We start from the raw sequence: 13565 nt of genomic DNA, 5'->3' as shown, positions 1-13565 counted from the left end.
GCAGAACCAGGCTCAGTGTGAGCGGCCATCTGCTGAGGCCGACTGGGGTTCAAGGAGACAGAAGCAGAGATACAGAAAGCAACTGTAAAAGGTGGCCCCGTCCAGGAAACACACAGCCAGGCAGAAGACCTCCCAGCCAACTCCCATGTCAGAGGATGAAGAGAGCACATCCAGCAAGTCACAGTCAGAGAAACAGGACTATACTGAAAAACAGGCTGATCTCGAACATCTGTAAAAATCTATGTTAGGATGTCTTTTTAAGAACATGTTAAATGTTCTTATTCTCCTCCTCCCTCCTGTGTTTTTAACTCACTAATGACAGTCAATTCTGGATGGTATTGACCAAGATTCAACAAAAAATTGTAAAAAAAAAAGTCAAAAATCACAAACCTAATAGTTGGTCAAATAACATTTCCATTTCCTTTATATTTCTGTCTTTGTTGTTCAGCCACCAGAGCCAAGATGACCATGATGAACTCCATGTCCCGTATGCGAGGACAGGAGAAGGGGCCGGGCTACACGCAGACGGAAACCATCCTGGGAGAGTCCATGCAGAGGTTTGGCAGAGAGCTCGGAGAGGACTCTAACTTTGGTCAGTCTCTGGACCTCCACGCTATGAAACAGTGAACATTTTAAAGCAGTCATTTCCATGCTTTGAATATAATCTATGTGTTTGTAGGTCTGGTTCTGATTGATGTTGGAGAGGCCATGCGGGAGCTGGGTGAGGTCAAGGATGCCCTGGACATGGAGGTGAAGCAGAACTTCATTGATCCAATGCAGAACCTTCACGAGAAAGACCTCAAGGAGATTCAGGTTCAGTGCTTTAAAAAGCTTTAATCAGCGCAAGGCGGAGGCTTTGTGCTCACTTTGAGTTTGACTTTTGCAGCATCATCTGAAGAAACTGGAGGGTCGCCGTCTGGACTTTGATTATAAGAAGAAACGTCAGGCTAAAGTGACGGAGGATGAGCTGAAACAGGCGCTGGAGAAATTTGATGACTCCAAGGAGATTGCAGAGCAGAGCATGTTCAATTTATTGGAGAGTGATGTAAGTCTCCCACATCCAGCAATTTTCATATACGAATCTCCAGGGCTGGCCCAAACTGTAGCAGGGCCCTAAGCAGAGTTCATTCAGAGACCCTGTTCTCTTTAGGAGTGTCTGAACTCACCTACAAAATAGATTTGGTGAAAACAGGGGGGATTACAGCCAGTGTTGCACCGATACCAATACCAGTATAGGGCGGAGCCCCGATCCAGCACTAAAATGGTTGTATCGGTATCTGCGAATACCAACAAATTCAACTATTGTCACCCATTCCAGCTAGGCAATAAAGTTCTACTGGATTCACTTTGTATTAGTCTTTTTCATGCTTCACAAAGGTAGGCAGCAGCTTTACAAAGCCATGATGGTAATTATTTTACATCCAAGTAGTATACAGTTCTTCATATATACACACACACATCAATATCAAACAGAAGGTTCAGTATCGGCCAATAAGTCAGGCACAGCCAGGTATCGGGTTTCGGGGCAAAAAAGTGGCATCGGTGCAACACTAGTTACAACAATCGACAGAAAGAAAATATTAAACATGTAGCCTCAAATTGTAGTCCTGCAAACACAACCATCAAATGAATCTTTATAAATATTTTCTGTGTTTAAAGTTGTTAGCATCTGACATGATGTGTTTGTCAGATCGAACAGGTGAGCCAGCTGGCGGCGTTGGTCCATGCTCAGGTGCAGTACCACAGCCGCTCCGCTGAGATCCTCACACAGCTCTCCAGCAAGATAGATGAACGGTCAGTAGCATCGCCTTAAGCTTTACCCAAAGGTGTTAACAGAAACGCCTTTGAACTGTTTCCTTCTATGAACAGATTTGGTGGGTTTTTCTTTCTTTAATGACAGGATAAGGGACACGGCTGTCAAACCAAGGAAAGAGTTTGTACCAAAACCTCGTACGTCTCTGGACTTCAGCATCAGCGAGAACCATAATGGAGGAATGCACGGCGCTCGCTCTCCAGGTGAGGGTCGGCTGTTATAAAACAGCTGGAACCCCTCAGCCACTTGGCGACACATCATCCTGATTCTGCATTTCATTTTTAGCATTTCTAAACCTTTTTTTTATGTCATCCTTTTAATCCTTATGTTATATTTTGTTAAAATTTTCCATTCAAAGCTATGATCTAGACAGAAAAGCTCTTTCCTTTCCATCTTTTAAAACCTTTATTTAATAAACATTTAATTATTTATATCCCTATTTATATTAACAGTTAATTAAAGACAAGTAAGCAAGATTAATATCTAATAATATTTCTGGTCCCATCATTTGTATAACTGCAATATTACTGCCTAATTTTATTGCTTAGTTTTACAAACACTATGGTAACATTATGGTTAGAACAAACAGGAAACAGCTCAATTTAAATAGTATTTTTATCATTTTGAATAATGTTTCTTTTTCTTGTCCAGGTCTGTCTTGTATGTTTTTACACTAATTAATAATAAGCTAAATAAAAATTAAAAAAAAATATGTACATGAACTGTATAAAATGACACAGATTTGTTTATCTCTCTGTCTCACTAGCATTAAATCTGACTGAAACCAATTATTTTTATTTGCAAAATCCAAACGTTATGATGATGTAATGCCTATATAAGTGTCTAATAGGTAAATTTATAATATTTGACTTCAAGGCAGACAAACCTTTAGATGTATTTTTAGGTTAAAAAAAATCTTTCTCTTAGTTTTCTGCCAATAGAAAACTTGAAATGCAAAAAGTTGAATAGGGCAGTGAGAAAAAGGTTGTGTGTGTTTTTATGCAGTGCGTGATCATATCTGCTTTCTCTCTTTAGTTTCTCTATATGTTTCCCCCCCAAAAAATCCTCTAAATGTACCGTCTGTGCAGCTAATAAGATACAAACTAAGACAGGTGCAGATTTATGTTTAATTCATTCACTTTTATGCGAGCAGCAGGAATATTAGATTGAACTGTCTGACAGGCCTCCAACTTTTATAGTAAGAGATTTTGATTTCAAGGAGTTTTCCAGCTGATGTTTTAAATTCAAGGCTATAAAATTTCAGACTTTTAAGTCTTAATTAACTCTAATATTAGAGAACATCCAATAATCTGTGACACTTCAGAACATCATTAAAAATAGAAAACCCAGACATCAGATAATTAAAGAATATAAGAAACTGAAATGATAGGAACTAAAATGTTTATTTAAAAGAAACTATTGTTTTATGATAAACAGTTAATATATTATAATAAGTGCATACTGAGGTCCTACTAACACGCTGAAAAGTTATATCTAGGAGGTAAATGTAAGCCAGCGTAACAGAGAATTTAAAACATAAAGTCTCCACCCTGCATACAACAGATGTGTTTGAGTTAAAGTACTTCAGTTGTTTAATTTCTTATTTCTGCAGCATTTTTTTCAACGCTCCAATACATAAAAACAGTTCCTCATTTCTTTCTTCCTCTATATGATTTGTGTTTTTCCCTGTAGGTGCCAGGTCTCCAGGTGAGCCAGGTCAAACTTCTTCCCACATCCTGTGTTCTAATCAGTTCATTTTCTTTCAATACATCCTTCCTTCACACTAAAAACTCATCATCTGCCTCTTTCATCCCCTGCCCCCCTTTACTGTACGGTGCTGTTTCTCCTTTATCTCCTGTTGCAGCAAGGTCTCCAGGTGAGACAGTTTCTCTAAGAAAGTTGCTCCTAACCGTTCTGAACAAACAACAGAAAATCAGGTGCTGTCTGCTCCTCCTGAAAAGAAAGCAAGATTGACAAAGACCAGATCAACAGCAGACGAGCATTTGGTGTTTCTGTTTCCTCACATCGTTAGTTATCTGATCGCCTTTTCATCCCTTTTTCCTTATTTCTTTTCCTTTGTCAGTTTGCTGTCTGGCCTCAGTTTCTTCCCATGTTTTTGTCATATTAACATCACTGCGTCTTTTTCCATCAGTTCATCATTTCTCCAATCTAAAAGTATGATTACTCAAAATATTTTCTCCTTCTACTCTTTGCAGCAAGATCTCCAGGTGAGAAAGAGTGACTTGGGAAGAAGTGTCAAGTTTCTCGATCACTCTTTATTTTTTTTTTTTCCTATTTGTGTCTTTGGGATAAATCTTTTCTTTTGTTTCGCTTTGTTTTGTTTCAGTGCGGTGCTGTTGTTTCTAACCCCCTTTCCCCCCCCTGATATTTGTTTTTAATTGCTTAATTTATAATTGGAGATTTTGGGAAATGTGCTTATTAGTTGATCAAAATGATGTAACTCCAATGTTTGCATGCAGGCAGAACTTTTTCCATCATTAAGCCAGTAAATTAATTAATGGAAAAAGTCTTTGAATACCTGCAGCCTTTCCACATTTGGTCATGTTATAACCACACGTTTTTAACTGGAAAAAAAAGTTGTAGACAAACACAAAATATGTATAAAAGGTGATGCAGAAGGATAAAAATGGAAAGTTTTAAAGATTTCTCATAAAAGCTGAAAAGTGTGGCTTGAATTTGTAGCCCTTGGCCCTTTTTGGTGCAGGATTCTCCTTTATTTATCTCCCTTTCATTGATGAATAAAAAAAAATCCCCACACCACGATGCTGCCACCACAATGTTTCACACTAAAACAAGATGGTACTGCAGTAGTTTTAACTGCCTTTAAAAGTAAAAAATGACTCTCAGCAACAGATTCACTCTTAAGGGAGATTTATTTAGTCGTTGACAACAGCATCAAAGATTACAGACAACACATCGTACAGATTCCCAACTCTCCACAGAGAATGCTACTACTTATACCCTTTTCTTATCATGGAAGTGTATTTGCATGCACAAAAAGCATGCACATGATGTGCGTTTGTACTTGAAAGTAATAAATCTGCACATTCCCTCGGAGGCGTTACATATATTGTGTGAGTGTGTTTCTATGAAGTTGTCTAATATTCTGGCTGCATGTGGAAATCCAACATGCCTTGTTGTTGTTCCATTAAGAGAAAGAGGTTCAGCTAGGTTCTGAATGCCTGTAACAAAATGACTTGAAAATGATTATCAGCCTTTCCAACACACACAAACTGATTCCCCTTTCCGTGACCTACAGCTTTGGATGACATCCTTTGACAAAACAACTCTTTCATACTGAAAATACATCTTCTTTCTATCATATGTAAGCTCTTAAAAACAACATTTTTCGAAATTAAATCTGGTCTTTGATGTTCAACAGTCATTCCAATGAATGTGAACTCAAATATACACGCCTGAGTTATAATGGATGCCTTGGCCGCATCTGCATTAATGCTTTTGTCCAGCCTGTGACTTATGGTGGACATCCATGTCTTGGTTGAAGCTGCTCCATCGTGTCGACGGGTATATTATGGTGCTTTTTCATCTTTCACTATTTTCATACCTGTTTGTCTTGAGATTTTAATTACACACAAAATAGACCCATGTTTTATTTAGTGGTATGATGGTAAATGGAACACAGATGCATGCCACACTTTTTAAATATTTTGCTACAAAGAAAAGCAGAAAATAATGTTATTTGCTCAATAACTGTGACAATAAATCTGAATAAAATGTAGGATTTTGGTTCTAACATCACAAAATGTGGAAAGGTTTGAAGACTGTGAAAAGTTTTCCTCAGTCCAGCAGCATTTACTTCATTACATCCTGATAAACAGATCATCTGGCTTCCTGAAGGTCTATGGAAGCTCTTCTTTCATTTTCCTGTTAGGAGAGTTTAAAACATGCACTCTCACAATTTTCTTTGCCAACTCACTTTAGTTTGTTCATCTTGACCATAAAATTCCTAAAGGGCATTTCCCAAAAAGTTTAAGTCATCATCATCTGTTAATCTGTTTAAGATTTCTCAGACAGAAATATTATATTTGCTGTGTTTCCTCCTCTTTTTTCTCATTTACAGCCCGGTCTCCAGGTAAGTCTCTAATAGGATGTTTACATACAGCTTCTGGTCTCCTTGAGTTTCTACTGACGGCCTTTTCCCCTCTGGCCTTCCAGCCCCGTTGGACCAGCCCTGCTGTCGCGCTCTGTACGACTTTGACCCTGAGAACGAAGGTGAGCTAGGCTTCAAGGAGGGAGACATCATCACCCTGACCAATAAGATCGATGAGAATTGGTACGAGGGGATGCTGCACGGCAACTCGGGATTTTTCCCCGTCAACTATGTGGATATCCTGGTGCCGTTGCCCCAGTAAGACGTGAAGAGTCCCAACCGTGTCTACAATGAATCCTGGCCTCCAGTTCCTGTATTTCCACTAACCTTTTCCCAAACATTCCTACTAACACAACCTTCACTTTTCTGTTAATGCATCAAAAAGCAATGATAGAAAGTAAATAAAAATGAAGGAACATTCACTTCAGTGCATCGATGCACTAAAAAAAGTGAAGAAATTGATCAACTTCCTCTCCTTTTCACTTAAGGTACTTCAAGCTTCTATTGTCATCTTTGCATTTTGTCTCTGTTGTAGTCAGCTGTCAGTCCATTAGTTTCTTAGAACAGCTTTACTAAATCACGCTTTCTCTCTGTCTTCGTATTTTGTGGAGATACAGTAGATATCAGCTTTTCTCTGACATTCAACAGGCAAAACATACGAGCCTACCAGCTTTTTGTTTGTTAGGCATGTAGCTCAAATAAGTCTATCAAAAAACACGTGGTAGTTTTTGTGTTAAATATTCCTCCGTTTAATGGTGGTCATTCCTGACTTTCAGACACTTTCTTAACATGTACATTTCCTGTCTTATATATAAAAAAAAGTTTTAGCCAAAGTTACAGACATATTTATCAGACATTCCTTTATTTTTCCCATAGCGAAGCATTCTGGAAGATCAAGGGAGAAATATCTGCAGGTTTGATGCAAAGGTATTGCTTCTTAGAGAAAGTCGGATCAGTATAAGGACCTGTCTTATGATCTCTTGTTGTTGCAACAATCTACAAATTAGAGCAGGGCAGATGCATCTAAATTGTTGCAAGAGATTACATACATCACTGAATGTGAGGATTTAAGTTTAATACGGGGTTATGTTGGATTGTTTTCAGCAGTCAGTGTCTTTCTTGCAGAAGATAATTTTCTAAATGAACTCAGTTTAGAGAAACTTCCTGCTGGTTCTAGCTTACATCTGCTGATAGCAGGACCTTAAGCCAGATTGCTGCCATCTTAAAGCATCTCTAATCTACAATATTTAATAGCAGTATCTGCAAACAGTAGTTTACAAACCTTTATAACATGGGATATGTTTGTCCAGTCAGACAGCAATATGGTATAAGAATGTGAACAATAAAAAATCGAGATATTATTGGTAGTGATTATGTATACTGATCTGCTCTGGTTTTAATTCTCTTAATTATAGACAGGTTATTCCCTGTATGCATAGCTAATCATTACGTATGAGAAAATTGCATCAGAGCAGAAAGATGCTGTGGTTCAGTTGTGTTAGGCTCCGGTCAAGGATTTGGTGGATTTGCCAACTGCGGCCAACATGTATTAACAATTTAAAACCTCTATAAATTTTCTTCTGACTGGTAATGTAGGTACATTCCCTCCACAAATCGCAAAATTAGGAACCATGACAAAACAAACAACTAGAGTTTGCATTCACTTCCTCTTCTTTTACACCAAGTCGTTTCTATTGAAAAATAGTCGATTTGGTTGGATATGCTGAACATATATTGGACAAGGACCCATAAGGAAATTGTACATTGAGACTTTCCTATATACATGGCTCAGAATCCACATACAGCTGTATTAATAGCCTACATACCCTGTCATTAAAGAAAATGATAAAATAACACTAGTAATTCTAATAAAATAAAACTGACAAAAGAAATAATAAATACTAATTCAACAAAACATAATTTAGTAAAATAATATATTTTTTAGTTTTGTTTAAAAGGCGCCAGCTCCCATCGCAACCCCGCTTTGGATAAGCACGATGGATGGATGGATGGATGGATGGATGGATGGATGGATGGATGGATGGATGGATGGATGGATGGATGGATGGATGGATATTATTACTTGTGTCAGTTTCAATGGTTCAAAATTTTTAATGGAAGGGTATGTAAACTTTCTAATGCAGCTATTTATAGACCAAAAACAAGTTAAAAACACTTGGAGAGGAATGAGTAGCCTAAAAATCTTTAGAAAGTCCTTAAAAATCTTAACATAAAAAGATTATAAATATAGCAGCTGATGAACATCCCTTAAGAGAAGTAAGAGCCATGTACATGGGGATGTACTTTGTTGTTTTTACATAAAGTACAGCTAGTTTTAGAGCATAGAATTGACTTTATCTAAAAGGGGGTGAGTGCCTTTATAGCTCTGGGGAAGGGACTGTTTGGAAGTCTGTTTTTTTCTGGGTTTAATGCCACCCTGAGACACAGGATACTTTCCACTGAGAATCTGTAGGGAATCTAAGGTTTTCTAAGGAGAGAGTCGAAATTGTTTTAACTTCACAAGACAGAACATTATTGAACAACTCCATATGCTCCAACAGCTCCACCTGTATGCAGAGAGGAGTGTACTCAGTCCTCCTGGACCCCCTGTTATCTGTTATGACTGGTGTTCAGAATGAGAAATTACCTTTTCTCTGTATTAAGTCTCATCATTGTGTGATATGAGACGTGTAATATGGTGGTGGGCTGAGAACACAACCCTGTGGTGTGCCGGTTTTGACAATCAATGGGGTAGATATGAGATTCCCATTAGTTTCCACCAGCACAGCTGTGCAGATAATCTCGGGTTGTGGAGCTTTAGGAAGGACATGCTGGGTATGAAATCAGCAGTGTAATTAACCATTTAAAGTAGAAGTGACCGCAGTTTAAAGATTTCTGAAGAGTTAATTGCAGAAACGGGTTGTTTTAATTTGGCAGGGTTCCTATCTGAAACAGTCAATGGGTTCATTCTGTAGGTAAATTACTGATTGCTCATTACTACCAAACATCTGCTTATTAGAATAAGAGTTTATTCTACAGTGGAAGATGTTGTTTTGCCTGTTGGTGACATATTTGACCTCCAGTTTATTTGTAGATAACACTTTGAGGAAGGCTAGATGTGAAGCTTTCCAAAAACAAGAGAAAAAGAACACTCAAAATGAGGAATGGATTGAGAACTCATTAATTTTATTTTTTAACCTAATAATGATAAAACCCATATTTTCCTTTTCCATATACCAACAGAGCTAAGAACTTTTGTTTGATTTCTCCATATCTTTTATGCCCAGCATCGTGCAAGATTGTCCTCTGAAAATCTAAAACTCCCAGTTCTATGTGTTCATCAGCTCGATGCAGCGGTGCACTCATCATCTCCAAGGCTTTATACTCTTCTACGTGGATGGTGCACTAAACTTACTGCAGATGTTTTCAGCGTATAATTGTTGATGCATGTATTTTAGGGGAAAGTGTGTGTATTTGGGTTTGCCTATTGCTCACGTTCTGCACAGAAACAAGTAATGAGAACCTCTGCTGCTAAAACACACCGTCCCCTGACGATGTTTAGCTTCAAAAAACAATAATCGAGGGATCAGTTTACTACATGCAGTGGAGCAACAATAAATGATGCAAAATCAACTCAATAAATATAAAGTGTTACTTTTACGTCTAAGGGAAGCACAATCTTTTGTTGGCTGGTGAATAATAGTGCTACAGTTTGGAAAGGTTGTGTATTTTCTTTTCATTTTGTAAGCTAAATTCTTCCTTCTTTTTCTCTCTTTCCCTTTTTTAAAGATTCTGTGTATCTTTGCCCTCAATGAGGACTGTACAGCTTTTTCTGTGTTTTGTTTTCACCTTGTGTGTATAGTCGCGCATCTTCAGTAATGTATCTTATTTTTGTAACTGTGTCAAAAGTATTCACTATCAGTATAGATGTGTATATACATATATATAAATATATAAATATATATACATTATATAATGCAGATGTGATAAGTTGGAAGTGAGGAGGATGAGGTTCTCTGTGCTGCATTTAATTGTCTTTAAACTTTTTTGTGTTTTGTTCTGTTCTTGCACTGGATTCTATGACTGTACGCTTGATGTAAAGATAAGAAATGTGATAAGTCAACGTAATTTATTCAAATAAATACCAAGAAATGGTTATTCCCTAACGTCTCCGCATTCATATGTGCACCTGGGACTGGCATAAACAGGTTCTTTTAAAATGAGAAAAGGCTGAAATGGCAACCACTAAAAATTGGTTAAAATTTTTTTTTATAATAGAACAATCAATATATAGACCTGGATTAAAAGCCAGTGCACTGGAACACCGGGGATGTTTCATTAAAAAATAAAATCCCAACCTATCCCCACTGATTTTCTGGGATATACAGCTTGATTACACCGTTTCTGTAAGCTATAAGAAAAATGACTGTTTAATTGCAATATTCAGCTCTCTCCTGAACTGCGCTAAAAAAATAAGACATCTCTTAAGGAAAGAATATAGAGCTGAGGACATCTCTAAACCCTGAAATCCCTGAGAAATTAAGTTGTAATTCTTAACATTAATACAGAACAATAGGGCGTGCTTTGGTGGTGCAGTGGTTAGGCACATGATCAAAGTACGGAGGCCTTAATCCTCGTCGCGGCCGACCCGGGTTCAAATCCGACCTGTGGTCCTTTGCTATGTGTCTCTCCCCCTCTCTCATACCCCCTTCCCAGTCAGCTTACTGTCCAAAAAATGAGTCACTAGTGCTGTAAACACTCAAAAAAAAACCACAGAAAACTAGTTTAGAACAAAAACAGCTAAAAACATGAAACCTGAATGGGGCTTGTCTTAGGTAAGTATGATGCACTGGTTTATAAATATTGACCTCTCAAACTTTCACAGCACAAGAAAAGCTCAGATCCTACAGACAGACTGGTAAAAAGTTTCTATTTAAGGGAAACCAGAAGATTGTATCCAGTCGTTAACTTTTCAGGATTCATTCCGCCTGGATGAGCATGTGGCAACAGTAGACATTTGTGCTGCTATCTCGACAGCAATCTCTGATACCAAGCATGCATGTAGCGACAGTGGAGAGGTAAAACTCGCTTATAAAAGGAAAATATCTCCAACAGAACCAACCTCAGTTTGAGCAGCCTTCTACCGAGGCCGACTGGGGATCAAGCAGACAGAGGAAATAGAAGCACAAGATCCATGAATACTTTTTATGATAGAAAAGGTAACTTGCTAAACAGGTTAATTTGTCTGAGAAAGAAACAGCAAAGCACATGAGCTCTGAGCCACATACAGTTAGTTACAGTAAAAGCTAAGCCCATAACAATGTATAGAAGAGAAACAGGACTATTGAAAAAAAGGCCTGACTCTGTTTTCTTTAAATGAGGTTGTTGATGACAAAACCTAGCTTATATCACCCACCAGGATGGTGTCACAGCTAAACAGAGCACCAAGTCAGATGTAGCTACTATGACCAGAAAAAGCAGAGAGGACATACATTTAGGGGCTGAACAAACAAATAATACCGAATTGAGGAATAGAAGTAGAATAAACAAAAATTTGGTATGATTTAAAAAGTTGTACCTATGTCCTTCAGCAGCCCAAGCTGATAACAGCTTTTGAGAACAAAAGGATAACCTATTTGGAATGTTACCTCTGGAAAAAGCATGAGTTACACAGTATTTAATTTATATTTCTTCCTCACTCCTTTTAACAATGTTTTTTCTCTTTTAGTGTTTATTTTTTAGTGTTTATTTTATGTCCAGTAACTTCAAATGAGGCAAAACTCCACAGCTTTAAATGCAGACGGCTGAAAGGACTTCAAGATTCCCAAACATCTGATTAGCAAGCAGATTTGACAGATCACATCAGTAAGGCCTTCAGGTCTCCACCCATTATCACTCACCACCAACAGACAACACCCTCTGTTCATGCACTTAGTCTAACCCCTGCTCAGCCCTACAGCAACATGCACACACCGCTGTGGTGCAATGGATGCCATACGATGCCCCAAGAGGAACTTCGTGCAGCTTAATGGTTAATGCCACCAAGTCTTTAGATCAGCATTGGAGCATGTCCACCTCCCTGTCACACAGCCTGATCACAGCAAACAAGTTCTCTGCCTTCAGTTTGTTTGACTGGTTGCATGCAGGATAGGTCTCCAAACATTTATGCAAACTGAATATACAGTACCGACACGATACTATGTGTACAGGTGGATGCTGTAGATAAAGGGCGTGTACTGCTTAGTCTAACCTTGCCAGTGGATGAACCTACCTGAGCAGCTATTTGTTGTTTGGCAAAGCTTCAAATGCAATAAAAAGCCATCTCCTCTTATGTGTAAAAATGTGTGCTCCTCTGCAGAAACTTTGAAAAACCTCCAATTTCTCTCATTATGAATTTATGTTTAAATTCACATAAATTATTCATGAAAAGCTTAAGCTAAGTTATTCATTTAATATTCAGTCATACAGTGTCGGCTTACATATACAGTTAATAAACAAAAAGTTACATATCAGGAATATAGTATTTTCAAGAAAGGAGATGAGCCTGCATGTGACCAAAAATACAACAAAACTATACAACTAAGATAAGTGATATTATGTCCGAACACAGCAGTGGTTCACAATACCTTTATTTATTTAATACTTACAGATCAAAGTGGACTATAAAATAATGCAAACAGAAAATCAGAGAGAGATATTTCCAAAATCTACAAGCTAATCCAACAGGTCGGACAATTATAGTTAATAAGAGGAGACTCCAAACTGGTGTGGTAACCAATACAAAAACGATGGATTGAAGTATTTAAAACTTAAATATTTTTTCCTGCCTTTTTCTCCTCCAAAAACATTCCCATTTAAATCAGCATTACTCCAGATGATCAGAAATACTGTTCCCTGTCTCATCTCATTTGGGATACCTCAAGGCATGATTCTTGATCCCTTTAATTTAATGTTCAAAACTTAAGGATTCAAATTCAAAACTTTAGAAATGTCTTCAATTTGGCTTGTTTGACATCAACCATATTTTTTCAAATGCCTATAGAAAATGTTTGGGTATTTTTAATTATCTTTTATAATATTGTTGTCTTAAAGCAACACTGTGTAATTTTTGACCCAAGAATTACCATTATCTTAAATATGTTCTTTTTTATGTTGGAGCATATTAAGGCTCTCTGCAGGCTGCACTTCTCAACAACTCCTCGGATCTGTCTCTGAGTAAGTCGTGTGACCCAATATAATGATATACTATTAAAGGAATTATAACTTATCCAATGCATTTTTTTTTTTTGTCATCATGGCTCAGCTCTAGATTTCAAAACCCATAGAGTAATATGATAATATATATTCTTGAATCTGCCTTGTATCACCTTAAGACATTTACAGAGCAAAGGTTTCCTGTCAAAACAGCACAAAGAGAAACTGGTGAATGCTTTCATTTTCATTAGACTGGATTACTGCATTGTTGTATTCACCTGCTTTATTTCCAGTACTTTATCTCGAGCAATAGAAGTTAGACGATCCTATTCAGTCCCAGACTGGGAAGGAAAATGTTTTCAGTTTGATTTAAAGGAAATTGAGAATGAAATAAACTGCTTGTTATATTTTCAGACAGTGAATTGT

General features: G+C 37.5%; 1 protein-coding gene across 13 annotated transcripts in view; it reads left to right on the top strand.

Moving 5' to 3' along the window:
• LOC107096572 (endophilin-A1-like) overlaps positions 1-7875 on the top strand; it is a 47247-nt gene extending 39372 nt beyond the window's left edge. Inside the window, exons 4-13 of one of the 13 annotated variants that reach the window (XM_015393287.1) lie at positions 449-592; positions 680-813; positions 887-1045; positions 1691-1794; positions 1901-2016; positions 3506-3520; positions 3678-3689; positions 4030-4041; positions 5916-5922; positions 6006-7875. In XM_015393287.1, coding sequence (XP_015248773.1) covers positions 449-592; positions 680-813; positions 887-1045; positions 1691-1794; positions 1901-2016; positions 3506-3520; positions 3678-3689; positions 4030-4041; positions 5916-5922; positions 6006-6207 — 905 coding nt within the window. In that variant the 3' untranslated portion in view covers positions 6208-7875. Of the gene's footprint in view, positions 1-448; positions 593-679; positions 814-886; positions 1046-1690; positions 1795-1900; positions 2017-3505; positions 3521-3677; positions 3690-4029; positions 4042-5915; positions 5928-6005 lie in introns of all 13 variants that reach the window. The other 12 variants (XM_015393286.1, XM_015393292.1, XM_015393290.1 and 9 more) reach the window with 12 other exon arrangements.
• Positions 7876-13565: the final 5690 nt, after the last annotated feature.

The sequence above is a fragment of the Cyprinodon variegatus genome, unplaced genomic scaffold, assembly GCF_000732505.1.
Source record: "Cyprinodon variegatus isolate N-32 unplaced genomic scaffold, C_variegatus-1.0 Scaffold634, whole genome shotgun sequence".
NCBI classification, from domain to species: Eukaryota; Metazoa; Chordata; class Actinopteri; order Cyprinodontiformes; family Cyprinodontidae; genus Cyprinodon; species Cyprinodon variegatus.
Note: the sequence above shows the minus strand (reverse complement) of the source record. Positions and strands in the feature narration are given on the sequence as shown.